Below are 19,898 nucleotides of genomic sequence, written 5' to 3'. Positions count from 1 at the left end.
TGGAGGAACCTGCAGTCTGACAGACAAGGGAGTGCAAGGCTTCCTTGAATTCTTCTTCTCAAAAGCTGTGCCCAAGGACACGCTTGAGATTTGGGGTGGGAAGTTTTGTAGAGAAGAATGGAGACTATTGAAGGATTACTTTGCAAGCTGGAAATGTTGATCACCTTTGTGAAGTTTATTAGTATGTGCTCCAGCAAGGCTCTATGACTGCCAGCTCTGAGGCTGAAATGAGGTATTGGTAATGAGGGAGCTGTGAGGCTGGGTGGATGACTGCAGTTCTATTTCTGCCCTGGCATGTGTCCTCTGGCCACCCTCTTGAAGCAGCAGTTAAAATATTTCATTTGGTGGAGTTTTCATAAAGCTGTCAAATTCATATTTTTTTTGGTTGTTCCATTCATTTGTTGAGATTTTTGCTTCTTTTTAAAAAAATTATTGATTTCCTGACCTAGCATCAGTACACCACTTCATGTTTAGCCTTTGGTTAGATTTTATTCATGACAGCTTCAAGTAGGAGTTATGCACTTAACTTGCCTGTAAAATCTCCTGGATTGCTCTAGGTCTCTGTGATTGAGATTGATTTGTGCCTTTTTTCAATGCAAAGCCTGGATGCAAGTTTCCCTTAGAAGCAGTTTACTGGGCATGGTACTTTCCCTTGCAACTTTAGCAGTAATTCACTTGCCATGGGTTACCTTTCATTGCCAGAGCACATGAGATGACTGTCTTGGTGTGTTATTCTTTGTAGTAGAAATAAGTTAAACTCAGTAGTGACAGGCATTCCTCCCTCAGACAGACAAGCTCTGTGACAGTCTGTACCAGCCTGGATTTGGTTGCTGTCACTGGGCCTGGGAATCCTGAAATTCAGTGTTTTTCCAAAGGTTGATGTCGTTGCTTTACTTCTGTCCTGTTCCATATGGTTTTGCCTAAGGTTTGATTTTCTTGTGCAGAGTCTGTATTCCTAATAAAAATAAGTTTTATGGGACAAGAAATGAAGGATGTCAGTACAGGTGTCAACATATACACCCTTCCAGGCTTTCTTTTTTCTTCTCTCACTGTTTCTCCACTTCTACACCCCCTTGTTGCAAATGCTTGTTGGCTTGAGCAAGTTTGGCCAGACAAAAGGGGAAGACTGTGGAGGAACAGGTGAAGTGTATAGAAGGTGTAACACATATAACTCGTGCTGAAGGATTGCCACACAGAAATGTGAAATTTATGTATTTTCTGGATGCCTGGGAGCTTTTTAAGGTATGGCCAGCTAGTGGAGGTTTTGTTGTCCATAGTATAAGGAAGATAAAGGATGTACCAATTGTTTGGCTTGTGCTCACAGAGAATTTTTTTTCTGCTGCCTCTCCACCTTTATTTCACCATAATGAAATAAATGTTGCTTAATAACTAAAAATCAGAGGAAACCGATGCATTCTAGTGAAACAGTGGCCTGATGGTAGAGAATTGCTATGAAGCAGGAGTCATGCTGGGATTTTACTCTGGTTTCAATGCACACTCAGTTATATAAATGAGAAATGTCTTAATTTCATTGAATTGATGAATTACCTTTCCTTTTAAGATGACTGCTCTAACAAATAAGCAATTTTTTCTTTCTTTCACTGCTTATAAAGTAAAATAAAAGGGGGAGAAAGAGGCTGTTTTTTCAGACACCATGTTTGTGTAACCACTTGTTAGAAGAGATCTCATGCTAAGCCTCTCTGTTTTATTTTCATGCCTTATGCAACCATACACACTTGATATTAAATATGTAGTTCTGTGTTCAAATGCTGAAAGAAGAGCAGCATCCCTGGGCTTGTCTAATGTAACAGCTCTAAGAAATGTGCATTTTCCTCTTGGATGTGAAAGACTAGGGCTTTGTCAAGACCACATAGTTGTGTCACCCAGTTAGGAAAGCAACAAAGGTAGATAAAATATTCCCTACAGCTACTCTTTTTGAAGATTTGGAAAGCTAACAGGGCAAGCATGTGTCATGGTGCATGCACAGGTACGATCCAGTGTGGAAACTGTGTTGTTTCTAAGGGATGTTTTCTGAGGATAAGGAAGAATCTGAGAGAGCCAAAGGTCACGCAGCACAGCTTGCCTTAGCATTGTCAAATCCCGTCTGCTTGTCTCCTCTCCACAGGGCAGAACACATTGCATTATTGTGCACTCAAAGTTCAGCACACCACTTGCACTTTTCCTTGCAAAAGAAAGCCTTGTAGGCTTTGAGGGCTTGTTAGGACTTTGAGACTGTTATGCTACAGGGTTTCGTTCCCTGGGGTCCTGTTAGAGACACAGAGTTCAGAGCTGTCATACTGGCCAGCAAGTAGAAGGTAAAGATTGGAAAAAATGTAATTTCTTTTGACTTTATCTTAAGGAAAGTAAAACAATTTGATGATTAGATGTGTGGGACATAGTGCCTGGATGTCTACTTGAGCTAATTTCTTCATCTTCTTAAAAGAGCACTGCTCCCCTTTGGCTACTCAGGAGAGAAGGTCATTTTTCAAAAACTTTGTTTTATTGAGTCCTATGGTTAAAACGTTCACACTGCTGTCTAAGTGGGAGCTTTCTTCTACAGCTAGTTAGAGAGAATTGGTGAAAGTTCCACAAGCTTTCAGAAGAGAAAGTAAGCACTAAATTCTCATGCATCAAAACATTTTGTCAGCCCAATGTTAAATTGGGTGTCGTGCAATTAGAGCAGTGTGAAATGAAATCCTATTTCATCTTTCATCTGTTGTGTTCTATAGCATTTAAAATGAGTTTAATTATACTTTTGAAAGGATGGAGAACAGAGAACCACATTGTGGTGATGAACATGCGGTGGTTAGAAGCAAAAAGGGTGGTGATTAGCACGAAGATGTTAAAGATAGAACATGTTAATGATAATAATATTAATAAACTAAAATAACAGTAATAGCAATAATTAATTCTTAATTAATAATAGTAATATAAGTAATTAGTAATAGGAACAAGAGGATCTTGTTACTTGTTTCCCCATAGGGCCCAGTTCCTACTATTGAGCAGAAGCTCATCACAAGACATGGGCTAGCTCTACAATTCAAACAGAAATTATAGGGAATCTGTGGGTTCTATAGGAAATCTTAAAAAACCAGTCTCTAACTGCAGATGGTCTGGAAATGACTAAGCCTTGCCCAGTTGGGCATGAGCATCTGCCTGCACCAGGATATTGAGAAATAGAGAAATGGGCTTGAATTACCCCAAACCAGTAGCCCAATCCTGAATGGGTTTTTACACAGATGTTAGAGATGTTTGTAGTCTTGTAGTTTTCTTGTTGTTCTAGACAAGAACCGAATGTTTTCTAACCTGTGTAAACCTCAGGGTATGTGGGAGATGTGGTGTATAATCACTGACATCCTGCTTACTGGCACTGTATTTCCTCTGGAGCTGTAGAGCTCAGGAGTGGGCTGGAGTTTGATCTCCTGCTGCCTGCAGGTTTTACATGCTCTGGTCAAGCTGCTATCCCTTAGCATAGAAGAGCTATGAGAACCATTCACTTCTCCCCTTCTGGTGTAACTCTGTGCCTGTGTTGTGTCTGTGTATTCTCTTTTGAAGGCTTTGTTGCTTCCTTGAAGCATGGAGCTAGAGGAATGACCAGGATGCTCTTCAATTCAAGGACTTCTGATTTCCTTTTAATACTAGGATTTGATGTGTGATTTGCCAAAGCTGCTTTTTTTACTACAGGCATAAGAAAGAACATTCTGGTCACTTACAAAAGGTTAATATTTGCTGTTGATACAAATGACTAATTCTTCTAACATACAGATGACAAGCTCTTGTAAGATTAGAAAGTAATTTTCAAGTAATTTTTTACTTTTAGCAGTAACAGTAATCAATGGCAGTCTGATGCAGTTAGTATCAGCTGTGTGAATGTGAAAAGGATATTGATGATACCTACCTTTTAAACTGAACAGATGGGGAAAAGTTTTTTTGTCTTCTAAGACTAACTCATTTCTGTGACAGAAAAATCACATGAGGCTTCAGTTAAATGCTTATATGTCCCCTGTCTCATCTTGGATAAAATGGGTACTATTCTGTGACACAGAAATTACTAATGCTTGAGAAAAGTGTTTGTGAGAGGGTTTCTAAGAGAAAATACTGACTTTAAAAAGCTGCATTGTAATCACTTGTCAAAGTTTTTTTCTTTAAACGTATTTCTAACTTGCTTGTTGTATTCAACCCATCTCTTTTAAAGATTTTTTTTCTTGGTAATAAATAGGTAGAATATTGTCATTCATTATTTCATTAATCTTAGGCAAATAACAGATTATCAGTTTTATGGAGTTAAAAGTAAACTAAAATATAACCTTTTTAAAACAAAAACCTGCTCACTTGCTACAGAAGAGCTTTGGATGAAATGCAGCTGTTGAACAGTTGCTTAAAATAAATTGCATACTTTAAACCCACCAAGAAGATATATGAGGATTCAAAACTGTGTCACAAATCCTGACCTACTGAGAAAGAATGCTTAATGAAAAGACTACTGTACGTTTCACTGTATCCTTTGCAAGGAGGGTGAAATTCAGGTCAACAGGATAGAAGGCTTCCAGGACTCAGGAAACCTGAACAATCGATCACTGAATAAACATTATTGCAGATACTTATGGAGAGTAATTGATCTTGAACACAATAATAGGCTTTATAAAAGGATTTAAAAAGTTGTAATGTTTCCATATCTACTCTGGTATGATATATTGACAGTAATTACTTATGCGTTTGTGAGTCCTGGATTACCTAAAGATATTTTTTTTTAATTTAATTGACTTTGAAGTTTCAACCCAGACTTTTGAGTTGGGAAGGTTATTTAAAATAGGAGGGTGGATGAGTTACTTGGGTGTTATAGTAGCATGTCTCAGCAAGAATGAAATACTGAGGTTTCATAATAAAGATACAGAATGTTCTCATTTTTGACAAAATTGAAGGTGAACTCTTCATAGCTTAATAGCTTGTGGTTGCCATATATTTATTTGTAAAGCATTTATAAAACTATCTACTGCCTTCACATCTGGAAGCTTCACGTCTTTTCAAAGCCCAAAACAAATGCTCCCACTCATGTGGGGTAGCTAAGCTGTCACAGTTATTGACTCAGACATATTTTTATCCTTATGTGAAGATGTGCTTAAAAGGAGGAATGCTGTCATCCTGGACTTTTGGCCAAAAATGTTTTTCTGCTTACGGTGTTAAGCAACATTTGAATGCCACTGTAACTGAAAGAAATTGAAACTTTTTTGTTCTTCTATTCATAAGCATTATCCATATTCATACTTTCCTTATCTAAGCCTTAAAGCTCTTGCTTTGTGGTGTGGCTCTTACATAAAGCAATGCAAAAAGAGGACATTTCAATACGTAGTTGTCTGAATACAGATGTTGGCAGCCTGCCCCTAAAGAGGGCACAATACTTGAAACCATAATAAATTTCATCTATTTGACAAGATTTTCAGCTGCCCTTGCACCCTGAATAGTCTGCATGTCTGATTTGGGTCTTAAAGATTGCTTTATACCTGTTCTGTTACTGGAGGGAGGCAGGTAGCCAAAGAAGTTTGCACTAATTCTAGTTTTTTAAGGCTGACAGCTGACTTGGCCCTTGTATAGATACCATGCAGAGAAATAGTAAGGCTGCAGTGTTGTTTTGGCCCTTCACTGTTGAGTGTGGCAAGTTTTTTCTGTCTTTAGTATGAAAACTATTATCAGTATTCCTGAGTGAAAACCCCCCTATGATTTGTATGAAAAATGCTACTGCTTGCTATAGAAATTACTAGAGAAACAAAGTTACGTGACATATGTTTGAAGAAAATAGTCTTAATTTTAAATTTCTGCATTTGAAATTAGGAATTTGATCTTTAAGACAGAGTAGCCACATAATTAGCACGTCTGCTAGTTCATGAGGGCATATCTGCTTATTAGCCATTAGGAAACAAAGCATTTTAATGCAATTCCTCACTTTCTATGAAGATCATACACAGAGATTGGCATGAGCTGTGCAAACAGCTCTTATGGATGTTTTTTTCCACCACAATGGCATCTTCATCACTGACACACCACTGTCTCCTGGGTTTGTCTTGTCAAATAACCAAAGTATGGAGTGAATTGAGACTTCCAAGCAGTTAAACTGCTTTTTTAATGAAATGGCAGAATATGTCCTATCCAATGACAAGACAGGATTACGGTAAATATGCTTGCTGTAATCTTTATTTCTCATTGCACTTCAGTGTGAAATACATTTACATTGAAGTCAGGGGACCACCTTGACCTTTCTGTCCCTTCAAGTGTTAAGATTTTAAATAAATTTATTGAAAGGTAGCATAGTATGTTACTGCCTTTCCAAGTGTTGCAATGATATTTTCATCCTAATTCACAACTCCAAGCTTTGCATTTATGGGATGTGCAAGTCTTGTAGTGGTTTTCTTATAGAGGGTCATGTCATCCTGATTTTAATACCCTCTTTAATATTGATTAGGGTTTTTTTCACATTTTACTTAGACTAGCATATTTTAATAGAAGCATCTCTCAGACTTCTCATGTGTGGCCATGCTGATAACTTTTGAGAAATCTGGTTTTCTCATTTTGCCCTGCATATCATAATATCATGTAATCTTTTTTAGCTTGAGCAAAAGTGAAGAATACCTTAATATCTACAGAGGTAAGAATGCATTACCTGTTTCATTGTTAGTCTTCTAAAAATGTGTGGTCTCTAAAATGTACCCAGTGTAAGATAGTTGAAAATGAAAAACAAATTTTACAGTCTTGATATAGTTTTCAATAAGAAAATGCCAGGCCATCAGGTTTTGCTGTCACTGCTCCATGGTAGTAGACCTAACACTTCTGCAGAGCCCTCATGATTTCAGTAGTACTGTTACCTGTTTTATGAGAGTCCAGCCACTTGGATCAAATGGCCAGAGTGGAGCCTCATTGCCTCCAGAAAAGATCCGTCTATTGCAGTGTGCACCTACTCCAGCAAAAAATAAACAAGTTGACCTGTACAAGAGGCAGTAGATGCTAACCTTGACTGAATTTCTGCCTAGAGAGTATGTGGACAACTCTTTCCTTTTTCCTACTGTGCTCTCTTTTATTATTAATTGGAAAAGTTCTGGTGTGAAATTGTGGCTTTAGTGGAAGTTAGGCAGGTCAGCTCTCCTGCTGGTATTGACCATAGGAGCTGCATCCTTAATTGTGGAACTGGCTGTTAGCTGATCTTCCTGCTTCGATATTGTAACTATTAGGCCTGATCCAGGAAAGCACTTAAATGGCTCTGTAACTTTAGGCGTGTGAATAGTTGTGCTTGTTCCGGTGGGAATTCTGACATGCATCTGTGCTGAAGTGCTTTGCTGGATCAGGTCCTACGCCTCCACTGAAAGTCTCCTAGGAATATGACAGCATTGTCAACCAAGCTAATATGACAAAAAGAGTCTAAATTTTACTTTTTAATTGAATGTTCCCAAGAGAAAGCTGTGCTTGGAAAATTCCTGTATCAACCTATCCATATGGTTGTCTTTTTTAAAAGACATATAATGGAAGGAGAAGTGGACAGTGAGAGATAATTGCTCTCAGCTTATCTAAAATGTAACTTTTGAAATAGTTTTTCATTAGGTAGAACCAAAAAAGAAAAAATTCCCTAAAACACTGTATGGGTATTAAAGAAGTTTAATGAGTTTAGTGATGGTTGCTGAAGGACAAATATAGTCTCTATGCATAGGCATCAGTGCATTCAGAAGAAATACATTGTTGTAAATGTTTCCTGGTTTGGATCAATACTACTTTCACTGGTGTTTTGTTTCACTTTTGTCAGGTGGTGGTGACTAGTATTTCAAAGTAATTAATATGAATTATTGTTGTAGGGAAGCATTTTGTCAGTGAACTGCACTCATGTAAGTTATAACTGGTGTACTTACACTGATTAACTTTTTGTGTTTTTGTTTTTTTTTTTTTGACAAGAAGGCATACGTGATAGTCTTTGAATTCAGAACTTCTCTATCAGAGAAGCAGGCATATCAGATGTCACCAGCACAGTGCTTTCTGAGCCTAGCTAGCAAAGTGCCTTTGTCAGCATGTTAAAATGGATATTAAAGGATATGAAAAGTCTTGCATGACCGAGCAGTGAACTTCATGTTAACTGTGCATTTAACAGTGCAAATCTTTAAAAGTGAAGTCTCTAGTGCAACATTTAATTGATAAACTTTGCAGTTGTGGTTTGAGGAGCCTGCATATCTCTGGCTACTGTTTTGGCTTCAGGTACAAATGTTTTGTCAAGTCCTTTTCTGAAATGCTGTGAAGCCTTTAACACCCTGCAGTAGTGATGGTTGCTAATTAAATTAAACTGCAAGGATGGTAAAGGACTGGGGCGCCATTCATACAAGGAAAAACTAAAAAAACCTGGAAATGCTCTGCCTAAAGGAGGCTCAGGGGGAACTTGAAAAGGGTTTTAAATACCTGATGAGAGGGAGTAAAGGAGAGCAGAAGACCCTTCTCAGTAGAGCCTACTGTTAGGACAAGAGGCAATGGGCGCAGACTGGAATGCAGCAAATTCAATCTGGACACAAGAAAACATTTATCTATTGCTAGGGTGGCCAACACTGGAATGGATTGACCAGGCAGGTTGTGAAGTCTCCACGCAGCTTGGCGTGATCTGGGACAACCTGCTGTAGCAAACCCTGTTTCAGCAGGGGTGTTAGAGAAGGCAGCCCATGTTCTCCAGGAGTGTGTCCAACCTAAACACCTCTGTGGATGAATACATCACTGCTGTGATGCAGTAAAGGGGCTTATAGGTTATTTTATATATATGATAATTAAAACCATGTTCATGTTTTCATACACGTGTGTGTGAAATCAGCTGGTGGACACCAGATATACTTCAAGTATTCCTGCTTCAATGTTGTGTTGCTGACCAAACCACTGTGCACACACATATATATATATATATATATATATTTACTTCTGACTCCTGTTTGTTCTTCCTCTAACCCTCTCCTTATTTGCTTAAAAATGTATTTAAATGTAAAGCACTCTTGAAATGACTGGTGTGCTGTGGGTGTGATTGTGGATATAGCTTTTAAAGGCCTCAGCTTTCTTTGGTCCCACTTTTCTTATTCTTGCACAAGTGCATGTGGTAGAAAAAACAGCCTTGGCAACAAGGTCAGGCATTGTTATGTTTGTTTTTTTTATTTTTGCAGGGGTTTGTTTTGTTCTTAATTTTCATTGAGTTGGCATAGGTTTTGTTTTTGTTTGTTTTTTAGCTTTGGGTTTTGCTTTTTGTGGGGATGCTTGGAGTTGAGGGTTTTACTTATTGGTTTGCTTTTCTTTAGGATCTTCGGTCCTTATTTGGAAAGATTTTTGGAATCCCTCTAAACACTTTTGTTTTTCATTAGTGTTTACTTCACTAAGTAGAATGAATGTTAAGAGCCAGCTAACCTGCTTTGTCTTAAGTCAGGAGAAAAAAAAGAGTTTATAGATGTAATACTGGTAGATAGAATTCCCCTAGTTTTAAATATGTGGGAAGGAGCACAGTTGCAAATACTGAATACAACCCAATATCTGCAGAATCAGACCAAGTTTATGAATTGATGTTTGGAAATATGTTTTTTCTTCTGAGATTTTGGTAAGCAAATGGTTTCTCAATAAATACTGCCTTCAAAAATGCAGTCTTGATTCAACATTTGGATTTAGAAGAACAAAGGTTCTTCCTATATGCTCTTAATGGCATCAGAAATGTTGGAAATTGCTTTTGTTTTTCTAAATGGGGTTATAAGGGTGACAGATTGCAAACTGATGCATTTTGGTGTGCAGCTTAGATAGTAAAATCCAAGAACGATTTTTAAAGTCAGCAGTGAATTTTATGGTTGAATTAGATAAATACAGAAATATCTGATACATACCCTAGAAAATACTGTATTAGGTAAATAAGTCTGTGAACAGATACTGTTATTTTTTAAAATGTTTATTTGTTTTTTCATGTCTGTGATTTCAGGTTAAAGGTTCTTACAGAGTTTAATGTTAAATGTTACATGTGCATTTAGTATGGGTACAAAGGGAAAAATACAGTGTACACAGTTTTATTTATTAACTCTGTGGCTCAGAAAAACTTTTTAAATGTCATGACTGCAGTTTAAAATGTCCCTAGGTCTTTTCTGGAATTACTCAAATAAAAAGTTTGTTAAATGTAAATGTGATGTCCTTGTCTAGCAATGAAAAAGGATTCTGCTATGGTATTGACTATTTCCAGGTTAAAAAAAAATTAAATGCATAGAAGATGTAAAAAGACCCAAAACACCCTAGCAAAAGCAATTCCATGATTCAGATTTTTCAGAGAAAAGTGATAGCTATTTTCCTATTCTGTTTTTCAGTGTCCATAGCTAGACGCGTCCAAGACCCATTAGCTGAGCTAGTGAAAATCGAGCCCAAACACATAGGAGTTGGAATGTATCAGGTAAGATAATACCTGTATCATTTAATCTAAGTAATCTGTCATGATATAGAGCAACACCAAAATGCTGCTTTTTAATTGTCAACTGGTTATGTCTCCTTTAAAAGACATTTTCAGTTTTGATGAAATGCTAGTAAATGCTTAGAAGTCATAAACTGCCTTTTTTTTAATCTCTACTTTTAATGATTGTGATTGAGACTCTGAAATGGCTGTAGCCAGATGTATAGTCTATTAAAAACATCAAATCAGACAGGTAACCTGATCTGTAAACCTTTCTCTTTTTCTGTATTGTTACAGCAATGGGGTTTTAGCTCTTTGTGTAAAATACAATGAGATATTGATCCTCCATTTAGAAGCCATTAATTTGTACTATGAGGTGCATTCCTTTTTAGAAGTTTGTAATAAAAGGGTTTGTTTTGAAGCTTTTCATTTAGTAAAGCTGAATTGGAAAATGTTTGACAGTGGTGAGTTTTATACATTTTTGTAGGTTATTTCTGAGAAGAAACTTTTCCTTTCTAAGTTTCTTTACAAAGAATATTATGTTAGGAAGTGGTACATAAGATATTGTCATTTTACAGCATAATGGCATAGATTCAGGAAAGCATTTATGCATGTGCTGAAGTCCCACCAAATAAAGAAACAACGACAACAAAAAAACCCAGACAATATGGCATAAGATTTTCTCCGTATTTTTGAAACTGTGGAGTGAGAGAGAATTTGAAAGACTAGAGCAGAATTCAGGATAGAAAGCATAGAACTGTGTGGATCTGTTCTTTCAGGTCAGCTCCTAAGCGGTAATGGGATAGAATGCAATTAGCAGCCTAGGTTCTTTTGCTGACACTGCTAAAGGTGGTGTGACAAAGAGAAGGTGTTAAGAAAATCTTCCAACAAATGTAGGCCCTGTTTTGTTTTTACAGAACTGAGGTCAGTATTTTAGTTGATTAAAGTAGAATTCAGAACTGCTTTTGTATTACCACAGATGATAGAACTTATTCATGTTGCTTGCTAACTGCAAACCTATTGGTAAACCTAACTTAAATAATCTTTTGGTATGAATTATACCATACTCTTTGGGGGAAATTGCATTGAAGGGCTGAAACACTGTAGATTTCTTTAACATGTGTGTCCAGATTTCAGTAAAAATGTGCTTTAATGGTGGCAGCTATAAATATGGGTGTGGTCATCTGGCAAAATGATGAGCTTCAATCCGAAGTGTAGTTGATTCCCCTACTTGTGGAGACCTAGGGCTTTAATTTATAACAGTAGCAGTGATATGTTGAAACAAAAATAATGGGAAGTGATACAGATTTTTGTTCATCCTTGTTTTAAGGAAAGAAGTATTAAAAAAATAACCTTGAAATGCTGTGTCAGCATTTTAAAAAGTTGATTGATTTTTTTTGAAACAATAGTTCCAAGATGGAATATTATACTATTTGCAGTGTACTGTGAATTCTTAAGTATTAGTAGCTTGCATTGCTGTGTCTAGAAGACACTGATTTAAATGCATATCATCCTGTGGCTCATGTGGACATTGTACAAGCATCCATCTAAAGCAAAAAGACGTGGAATTGGTGGTGGTCATATGGTTTTGGGATCATTATACTATGAGATGAGTGTTGCAGTGTGCAATATTGTGGCAGCTCACTGCAGTCTCAGGGACTGAAGCTGGTGTCATTTACTTTTCATTCATTGAGAGCAAGGTAAGAACCATGTTCCTGGCCCTTCCAGAGAAGCTTCTTGATCCACTAGAGGTGTGTTGTGAGTAAATGCCCAACTGTGTCATTTGTTATTGTCCAAATTGGTTAGATAAAAATTTCAGCAAAATAAATCCTAGAAGCCTAGGATAATAGAGGTAGACCTCAAATCCTGGTCATTCCCAGCTATATACATTTTTAAGTTTTGTCATGGTTTGAATAAATCTCTGAGGTAGCTGCAAGTCGTGTTGGAATTCATAAGAATCACTACAGTAGCTATAGTGTGCTTGTTAAAGATACATAAATTTCTCTAGTGCTGGATCTTAGTGACGTTACTGAAAGCAAATTTGCACTCTTGAAAGCAAAGTCAGAAGGTTTGCTGCCTTCTGGGCATGACAGCTCTCTTGTGGCACAGGAAGGGAATGGGAGGAGAAGAGGAATTAAGCTTTTCTGTCTTGTCTTTTAGAGAGACAGCCACTTGCTGGTGTCTCAGAGGACAGGCCTGGAAAAAGCTGTTTTGTTGTACAGGGAGTCCCAGAGTAATGGCTGATATAATCCATCAGATAAAGAGTATTTCAGGTACAGAATTTTATAATATCCAAGACAACTTGAAAGGTTTTATTGCTTTTTAATTTATAATCTAAATGCTGGCTGCAGCTTTTTATTAATTTCTATGGTGAAATATGCAGTGCACAGTCTAGATCAGAAATACAGCAGTCTTTTCACAGAGGTGGTTGCTTTCTTAGCCTATTGTAACTTTAAACCTAGCCTTTAAATATGACCTTTCCTTTCTTAAACACCCTGAAATTGATATCTAAGAATCTGACAAATACAGGTTTTGGCATTCTTGTCCTGAAAGAGGGGTAGTGATTAGTCTGTCAGCAATTAGGCAGAGGCAGGCTGGGACTGTGCTGCTGCCCATGACCATGGAAGCTGTATATCACAAGCAACATGATGGTTTCTTGAGGGATGGTTGCACGCTCTCTGTGTGTTGATAAAAGAGTGAACTCCCTGAGGGCATGGTCCTGCCTTTTCTGGTACTCCTGCCCAAGTGCCCCAGTCTTTTTGTGGGGTTTGTAGTGGCTACATGATGTCCTGTGTTGGCATAGGAGAGGGGCAGCAGTGCACAGCTTGTTGGGGAGTGGAGCTGGGGCAGCTGCCTTCACAGCAGCCTCACTGACTTGGGACATGGCCTCTGTCAGTTTAGGATAGCCAGAGGTCCCAAACTACTCTGCTTGAAAGGCAGTGGCAGAGAAAATAATTTGTCTTTTCTCAGAGGCTGAAGTGAGAGACTGGTGAAGCAGAATCTGCCTGATGGAGGCTGTAGCTTTTGCAATGAGTCTGTGGTACAGGAAGAGTGTGTGTTCAGCTGAGTGACCCCTTTGGGCAGGAGATGCTCTGCTGCTGTCAGCAGGGCTACAGGAGAGTGAAGTGCTCATGTGCTAAATCCACTGCTAACAATATGAGCTTGCCCAAAGTCTGTGGAGTGTGTGCCACACAGAGAATTGAGCGAAAGGGCTGCATCTTCTCCAGTTGCTACTTCCATGGGATTTTGGATCCCTCCTATCTAGTCTCTTGCTATTTCATGTGCACATTTATGAGAATATTGGTGTTCCCTAGTTTTTCTGATGCAACTTTTCCAAGCAAATCTGCTCATCTGGGTGTGGATACTTTGGATATGGAATTGCAAGTTTCCAAGTAGCAGGAGATCTGTGTAAATTGAGTCCCATCAGCTGGGATTTGTTTACTTATTTTAGATGAAGAAAAAGAAAGAATTGAAACTTGAACTTGGCCACCTGTTTTTATTCTCATTTCAATTTATGATGCTGAGTTTGTGCACTGCCAAGAAAATCAAGTTTGTCAGAGAAAAATAAACAGGCTCCAGATCTCCTAACAGGTATTTCCTTAAACAAAGAGAAGCACAACCTGATTTATTAGAGCCTCTCTCAGACTAAATTCCAATTGCCTAAAGGTCCTTGTCTTCCTTCATCTTTATCTCATTAGGAAAAAATTGTTCTTTCCTCCCAGACAGGAACCTGGCCAAAATTAATTTATCACCTTCAGGCCATATTAGTATGATTTCTTCTGTAGTTGAGCATGAAGAGATGATGCCCAGATTCTGCCTGATACAGAATATATTTGCCTGGTCACCTCCCCATGCCAGTCCAAAGCTAAATTTCTATTCTGGGAGAAGCAGTTAGTGGCCCAAGACTTTATTATGCTGTACACTGAATTTTGGCGATGAATTACCATTGCAGATGTAAGGATCTTGGAAGATATAGATAAGAGCTGAGAACAAAGCTGCTTCACAAAGATTGTGGTTAGGGAATTGAATTTCAGAGTTAAGAAAATTAATAAGAAGACAAAAAAATCTTTACTCTCAAATAAAAATCCAGCTTTTCAGGTGTGAGTGAAGCAGCACTAAGCATAAATTTTCATCATAGTAAAGATGGGAATTAAATTAATATACTTGTAAAACATCAAAACCTGAATCTGTATTAAAAGGCAGAGAAATAAGAAATAGAGCTAAAGGAATTTGTTAAGTTTGGTTGGTCTTTTGATGTTCATTTGATGTACAAAATCCCTGGATCCTAAAAAAGCCAGTAACCTCTAGAGAAAGAGATGGAGGTCAAACTCATCTGTAGCTTATGAACAAAATATGTGATCTGTGTTGTAGGATTAGAATTTTTGACAAATTCTGTGTAATGTTAAAAAATATGTACTATGTCTGGTCTTGAAAAAGCACCATCCTATTTGATCTTTATAGTTTCAGGAGTCCAAAAATCTGATCAGAATCTATTTTTGGGTGTGGTAACATCTTCACTGTTGAACATGTTTGGAAAATTAGCATCCTAAAAGGATGTAAGGGATATTATATGTAGTTCTGTGACATCTGAAGTGGGAAAATACTTGATTACAAATTTACCTGAAACATTTTGTGTCAAATAAATAAAATCTGTAAATAAAACTCCAAAATAGCATTCCCTCAAGAAATAAAAAAGGATTGAGCTAATTTTTGGGTTTTTTTCTGTATAATGCTGGAAGGTCCTGATAAAGGAGCATTTCATAAAGCCTAATCAGGGTGTCTGATTATAACTGAATCTGGAAATGTCTTTTTATCCCCCCTGTCCAGGTTCCTTTCCATGGTCCTCTTGTTATTGGAGTGCATTGCTTTTGCATTTGATTATTACCTGCAGGAAGTTTTATTGTTTCAGTTGCAATTTGATTTTTGTTCTTCCCCCAAAGAATGTTTTTCCCCCAGAGAAGATGAGTATGTTTTGGTAAATGACAGTGCAACTTGAGAGAGTGATTTTAATCAGATATACTTTCTCTTTAGTTAGACCAGATATAAGCCACTTTAAAATCCACAGCCAGCTAGTTAGTAGTGAGGCATCTCACTGGAGGATGTCTCTCAGCTGGAGAGGAAGGAGCTTTTTTCTTTCTCCTGGAAGACTGTGTAGAATGCTGTCTGCTATTGCGGGCCATCCTTGCCTGGGTGCTTCCTTCCTTGTCTCAAGGCCAGTGAGAGGCAACTGATAGACAGTGGTGGAGAGATGTTAGTGGCCTCTCCTGCATGTGGCTGAAATTGCATGTAGCCCTTCTTGTTTGTTGCATTCTTTAGTTGTCTTCCTCCCTCAAAAGATGTCTGTGAATGGCATCATCACTGCTGAGATATTTTTTTACTTCCAGGTGGTCCCTCTGCAACAGGAGAGCTATTAACCCTCTTTTGTGAGGGACATTATTAACCTCCCTTTTGACAGCAATGCTAGTTAAAATTTTATTTCTCTGGTGAACACCCATCAGGCATATTATTTGCTTGAGACAATCTGACTGTGTATTTGATGCAATGGAGATACCTGAGAGGTGAACTATAGTAACATTTTAGAAATACAGGGATTTCAAAAGGGGAGACCTCAGGGATACCTCTAAGTGTAGGAGTAGGACCAGGTGTAGTTGGGTCAGCCTGATTTAGCTGTGGGCTGAAAAACTCTCTGCATTATTTCTGTTCTCTTTACTGCAACAGCATCTGGCTTGTCCCTTGCACTGCAGGTATTTATTTGTTTGTCTCTTCTTACAAAACCCCAGCAAAGAGAACTCAGTAGTTTTTTTTGGGTAAAGCAAATCTTGTATTGTTTCTCTAGTAATGAAAACTTGGAAATTTGTGTTTAAGTAGAAAGCTTCTAACAAAAAAAAACGTGTGAGGTAACTACTAATAGTGATTGCAAACAAATTCTCAGAATCCAAACACTGGTCATCACAAAGAATCAGTGTTTGGTTTGAGAAAACTCTTACCTTCTTTTTTTTCTTAGAATAGATACACAGCTTTAAATGGTGATATATATGAGACTTTGTATCTTTCTTGGTATCTGATAAATATTGGGTATATCTTCTTCATGTAGTACACTTTTATTTAATAGCATGAAGCAAAGTACTGGAGCCGGTTTGTTTTTCAGGAGAGTGTGTTTTTCACTGAATATTTAAGGAGTTTATTCCACTTCTTTCTTTATTTTGGGGGTTTTTCTTGATTGACCCATACAGTGTATGAAAATTTAGGTGTGTTACTTGGATAGCATAGAAGAATCACTCATGTATGATGTGAGAGTTTGATGACATGATGTGCATGAGTGTCTTCTTTTAAACCTCTGAGGTGGGATTGTCAAAACAGCCTTAAACTTGAGCTTGCTGTATTAAGCTTACTAAAACAAGTTTGTATGCATTCTCAACTTAGACTTTTTTGATTAAGAAAATGGGGCTTCTTATTAGGTGAGCAGTGCTTTATTTTGTGTGATTCACATAGCTCCTGTGGAAACACAGTTCAGCAGGAATGTTGTTTGCTGGTCAGAATTGTAGGTTGCAGGTTTCAACATCCAGCTGAACAGCCTGTCTACAAAAGGCTTCAGCATTCTTTCTGTGTTACTACACTGAGTATACACATACAGTTCAGCAAAGAACTGAACCTCTTTGGATAACACTGGAATTTCATTAGCTTGTTTATGGTTTTCTGTACTTAAATTGAAGTGGTTGCCTACAGAGAATCTTTGCTTAAACAAAGCAAAGTCTAAGGGTGAGAATACCAACACTGAGTTATGTGTTATCTTGCAGTAATCAAACAACTTAGTAATAAATGTAAATCACTCCTTTTTGGCAGTGTATGCCAGCTGGCTGCTTATGGATGTACCTTAAGTTGAAAAACCTAATAAAAGGAGATATAGTGGACTGGAATCTGAAATGAAAGAAACTAGCTATACTTACATAAATTTTAAAAATAGGCTAAAGGATATGTTGCCATTATTGTAAATTAAAAAAAAAAAAAAAGAAGTAACTGGTCAAATTCTGGGCTGTTTCTGTATTGAATCTCATCTCTGAATTAACTCACTGGGACTTTAAAGACAGGGACATGCAGCATAGTATTTCACTGTGCTCTTAGCTCTGCTCTTCAACAAAGGAAACTTAAACCTCTCCTGTGAACCTGTAGTCTCCTGCAAAGAGATTATTGTCGCTGAGTGTTTTTGCTGCATACTGCAAGTGATTGCTTGCCTTGAAATTTGTGGAAGAGGGAGACAAGTACTCAAGCTTTTAAGATTTACAAAAACTTTATGAGGGATAGGGTGTAGTGGCTGTACCTATAAAATATTAAGAGCAGTCCAAAAATCCAGTGTTTTGTCAATAAGGAAAAAGGTGTATTTATTTCTTTAATTAAATGCATGTATAGGCTGGTGAATAGGTTTGTGCTTAATACAGGATTTTTAGCACTGCACATGGAATCCTTAATTTTCCTGTAGTAGTGATGAAATATTAGCTCTGTGAGGAAAGCAAACAAAAAAATCACACGTGCTCTTTGCCCAACATCATTTTTAGGGTAAGTTATGAGCTTTTCATTTTGTAAAGTAATGCTCTGTGAACCAAGCCATCTGATATCCAATGGGAGCAAAGTCTTTGCAGACAGCTTTGCCAGGGAGAGGTAATAACCCCATAATGTTTTGGATGTTTCCCCGCCCTGCTGAAGTAGGTGCACAAAACTTAGGAATGCTTTCCAAGTAAGTTGCACCTCTGGCAAGTTTGTGTAATTTAATCTTCAGCAGCAGTTCTGCTGACTGCCAGGAGTGGTTTATATATCCTGTAACTTGGCAGTCTCTCTGGTTGCATCTACCTATTCTCTGGCTGGCAAAGAGAAATCAAATGTTCTGCCAGCAAAGCACAATAAACTTTTGCTAGTCTATTACAGCCATTTGCAACAAAACAAAGGGATATAGAAAGAAATAACTGTTGCGTTATTAGTGATTTTAGCTAGCACACTGTATTTACTGGCATCTCCAGGAAAACATGCCAGCTCAATGAGGTGAGATGCTGCCCCTTTAAGGAAATGAAGCAAAATGTGTGCATGTGTATTTACAAAGAGTGCAAGAGCACAGTGGTATCACTCCATCTGCACATGTCACTCATGAAGCTGCCCATGGACTGCATCTCCTTTTGCTGCTGTCACCAAAAATGCACTGTGGACAGCATTTGAACACTTGTCAGAGATGTGCCTTTGTAAGCAACTTGAAATGCAGGTAAATTTTAGACATTACTGCTAATAATCCCCTTCTCACAATGCTGCTATTTATTGTTAGAGAGTTTGTACCTGCATATGTGGGCTTTTACAGAGCTGCTGAGGTTGTAGGAAAAGTAGGGAAGCTCCAGAAGTGTTAGTGTACTGAGGTGGGATGATCTAAGCGTGTTGATAGGAAACAGCTGCTGGACAGATTTGCCCTCCCTGTCAGTTTGTTTCTGATTGCTTAATTACCAGTTCTCTTGGCAGAAGTTTGTTAGGAAGTTTTTTGTCACTGTATGACAACAGACTTGTGATTCGTGCCGTAATAGGGTTAAAGTGAAATGTGTTATTGTTCATGATAAATAGGTGTGAAGCTTCTTTACTTCCAGACCTCCATAAAAGCAGCACATAGAAAATTGTGAGCAGAAATGCCCAGATGTCGGGTACCTGTCTGCAAGCCTGTTTAATATTTCAGTTTGATTTTTTTTTTCCAGTTTTATACATGTTCTTGGGCAGAGCTAATTCAAACATAGGCAGGCCTCCTGAGTGAAGATCCACCAGGCATATTAAACTTTTTGAAAGACTATTCTTATGGGGGAGCCAAGTGGCAAGAGGAGCAAAATGGGAATTGTGAGGCTGGGATCCTGCAACTCGGCTTGATATGGCTTCTCTGTGTATTGGATTGGAAAAGCTTGTTTTGACTTGGTTGACTAAAAGCTGAAACAGAAATGATGATGAAGTCTGTCTTTGTAAAAGTATTTTGATTGAACAGCTTCTGAAAAGCATGAGATGCTGTTGGGTTTCCTGTTTACATTTCAAGTGTTTAATAACTTTAAGTGAAAATACACAAGTTTAGCACTGAAGAATTGTTCAGCTCCTTTTGTCTAGGTGTCAGTTAAATTTTCATAACTGAAGTTTTTCATATTTTTGAGACAGTCTTAAAAATATTAAAGAACAGAACTGCAGATTACCTGTACCCATTATGAGCTGTTTGTGTTTGTGAATTTTGTGTTTCAGGGTCAGTTATCTTTTTTGTGAAGTAAATTAATTTCTAAGGTGTTTTATTGCTAATTGTATTCAGATTTTAGTATAAATATTATAATGATGAATTTGTTCAAACTATTACTGTAATAAAAACATCTCTTTAGTGCCTGAAGTCAGGTAAAAGTGTCAGTAGGGATGTGAATCACTTGCTTTGAGTGTGTGTGGGGGGCCAGTTTAAACAGTGCGAATGTAAATATTATTTGTTGCT

At 37.7% G+C, this 19,898-nt stretch overlaps 1 protein-coding gene across 6 annotated transcripts in view; it reads left to right on the top strand.

Moving 5' to 3' along the window:
* Window positions 1-19,898, top strand: part of SRBD1 (S1 RNA binding domain 1) — a 124,602-nt gene that overhangs the window by 64,298 nt on the left and 40,406 nt on the right. For all 6 annotated transcript variants that reach the window (XM_059841201.1, XM_059841204.1, XM_059841199.1 and 3 more), the window contains one exon: window positions 10,338-10,420. In XM_059841201.1, the coding sequence (XP_059697184.1) occupies window positions 10,338-10,420 (83 nt within the window). The remainder of the gene's footprint in view (window positions 1-10,337; window positions 10,421-19,898) is intronic.

Source organism: Haemorhous mexicanus, chromosome 3, assembly GCF_027477595.1.
Source record: "Haemorhous mexicanus isolate bHaeMex1 chromosome 3, bHaeMex1.pri, whole genome shotgun sequence".
NCBI lineage: Eukaryota > Metazoa > Chordata > Aves > Passeriformes > Fringillidae > Haemorhous > Haemorhous mexicanus.
Note: the sequence above shows the minus strand (reverse complement) of the source record. Positions and strands in the feature narration are given on the sequence as shown.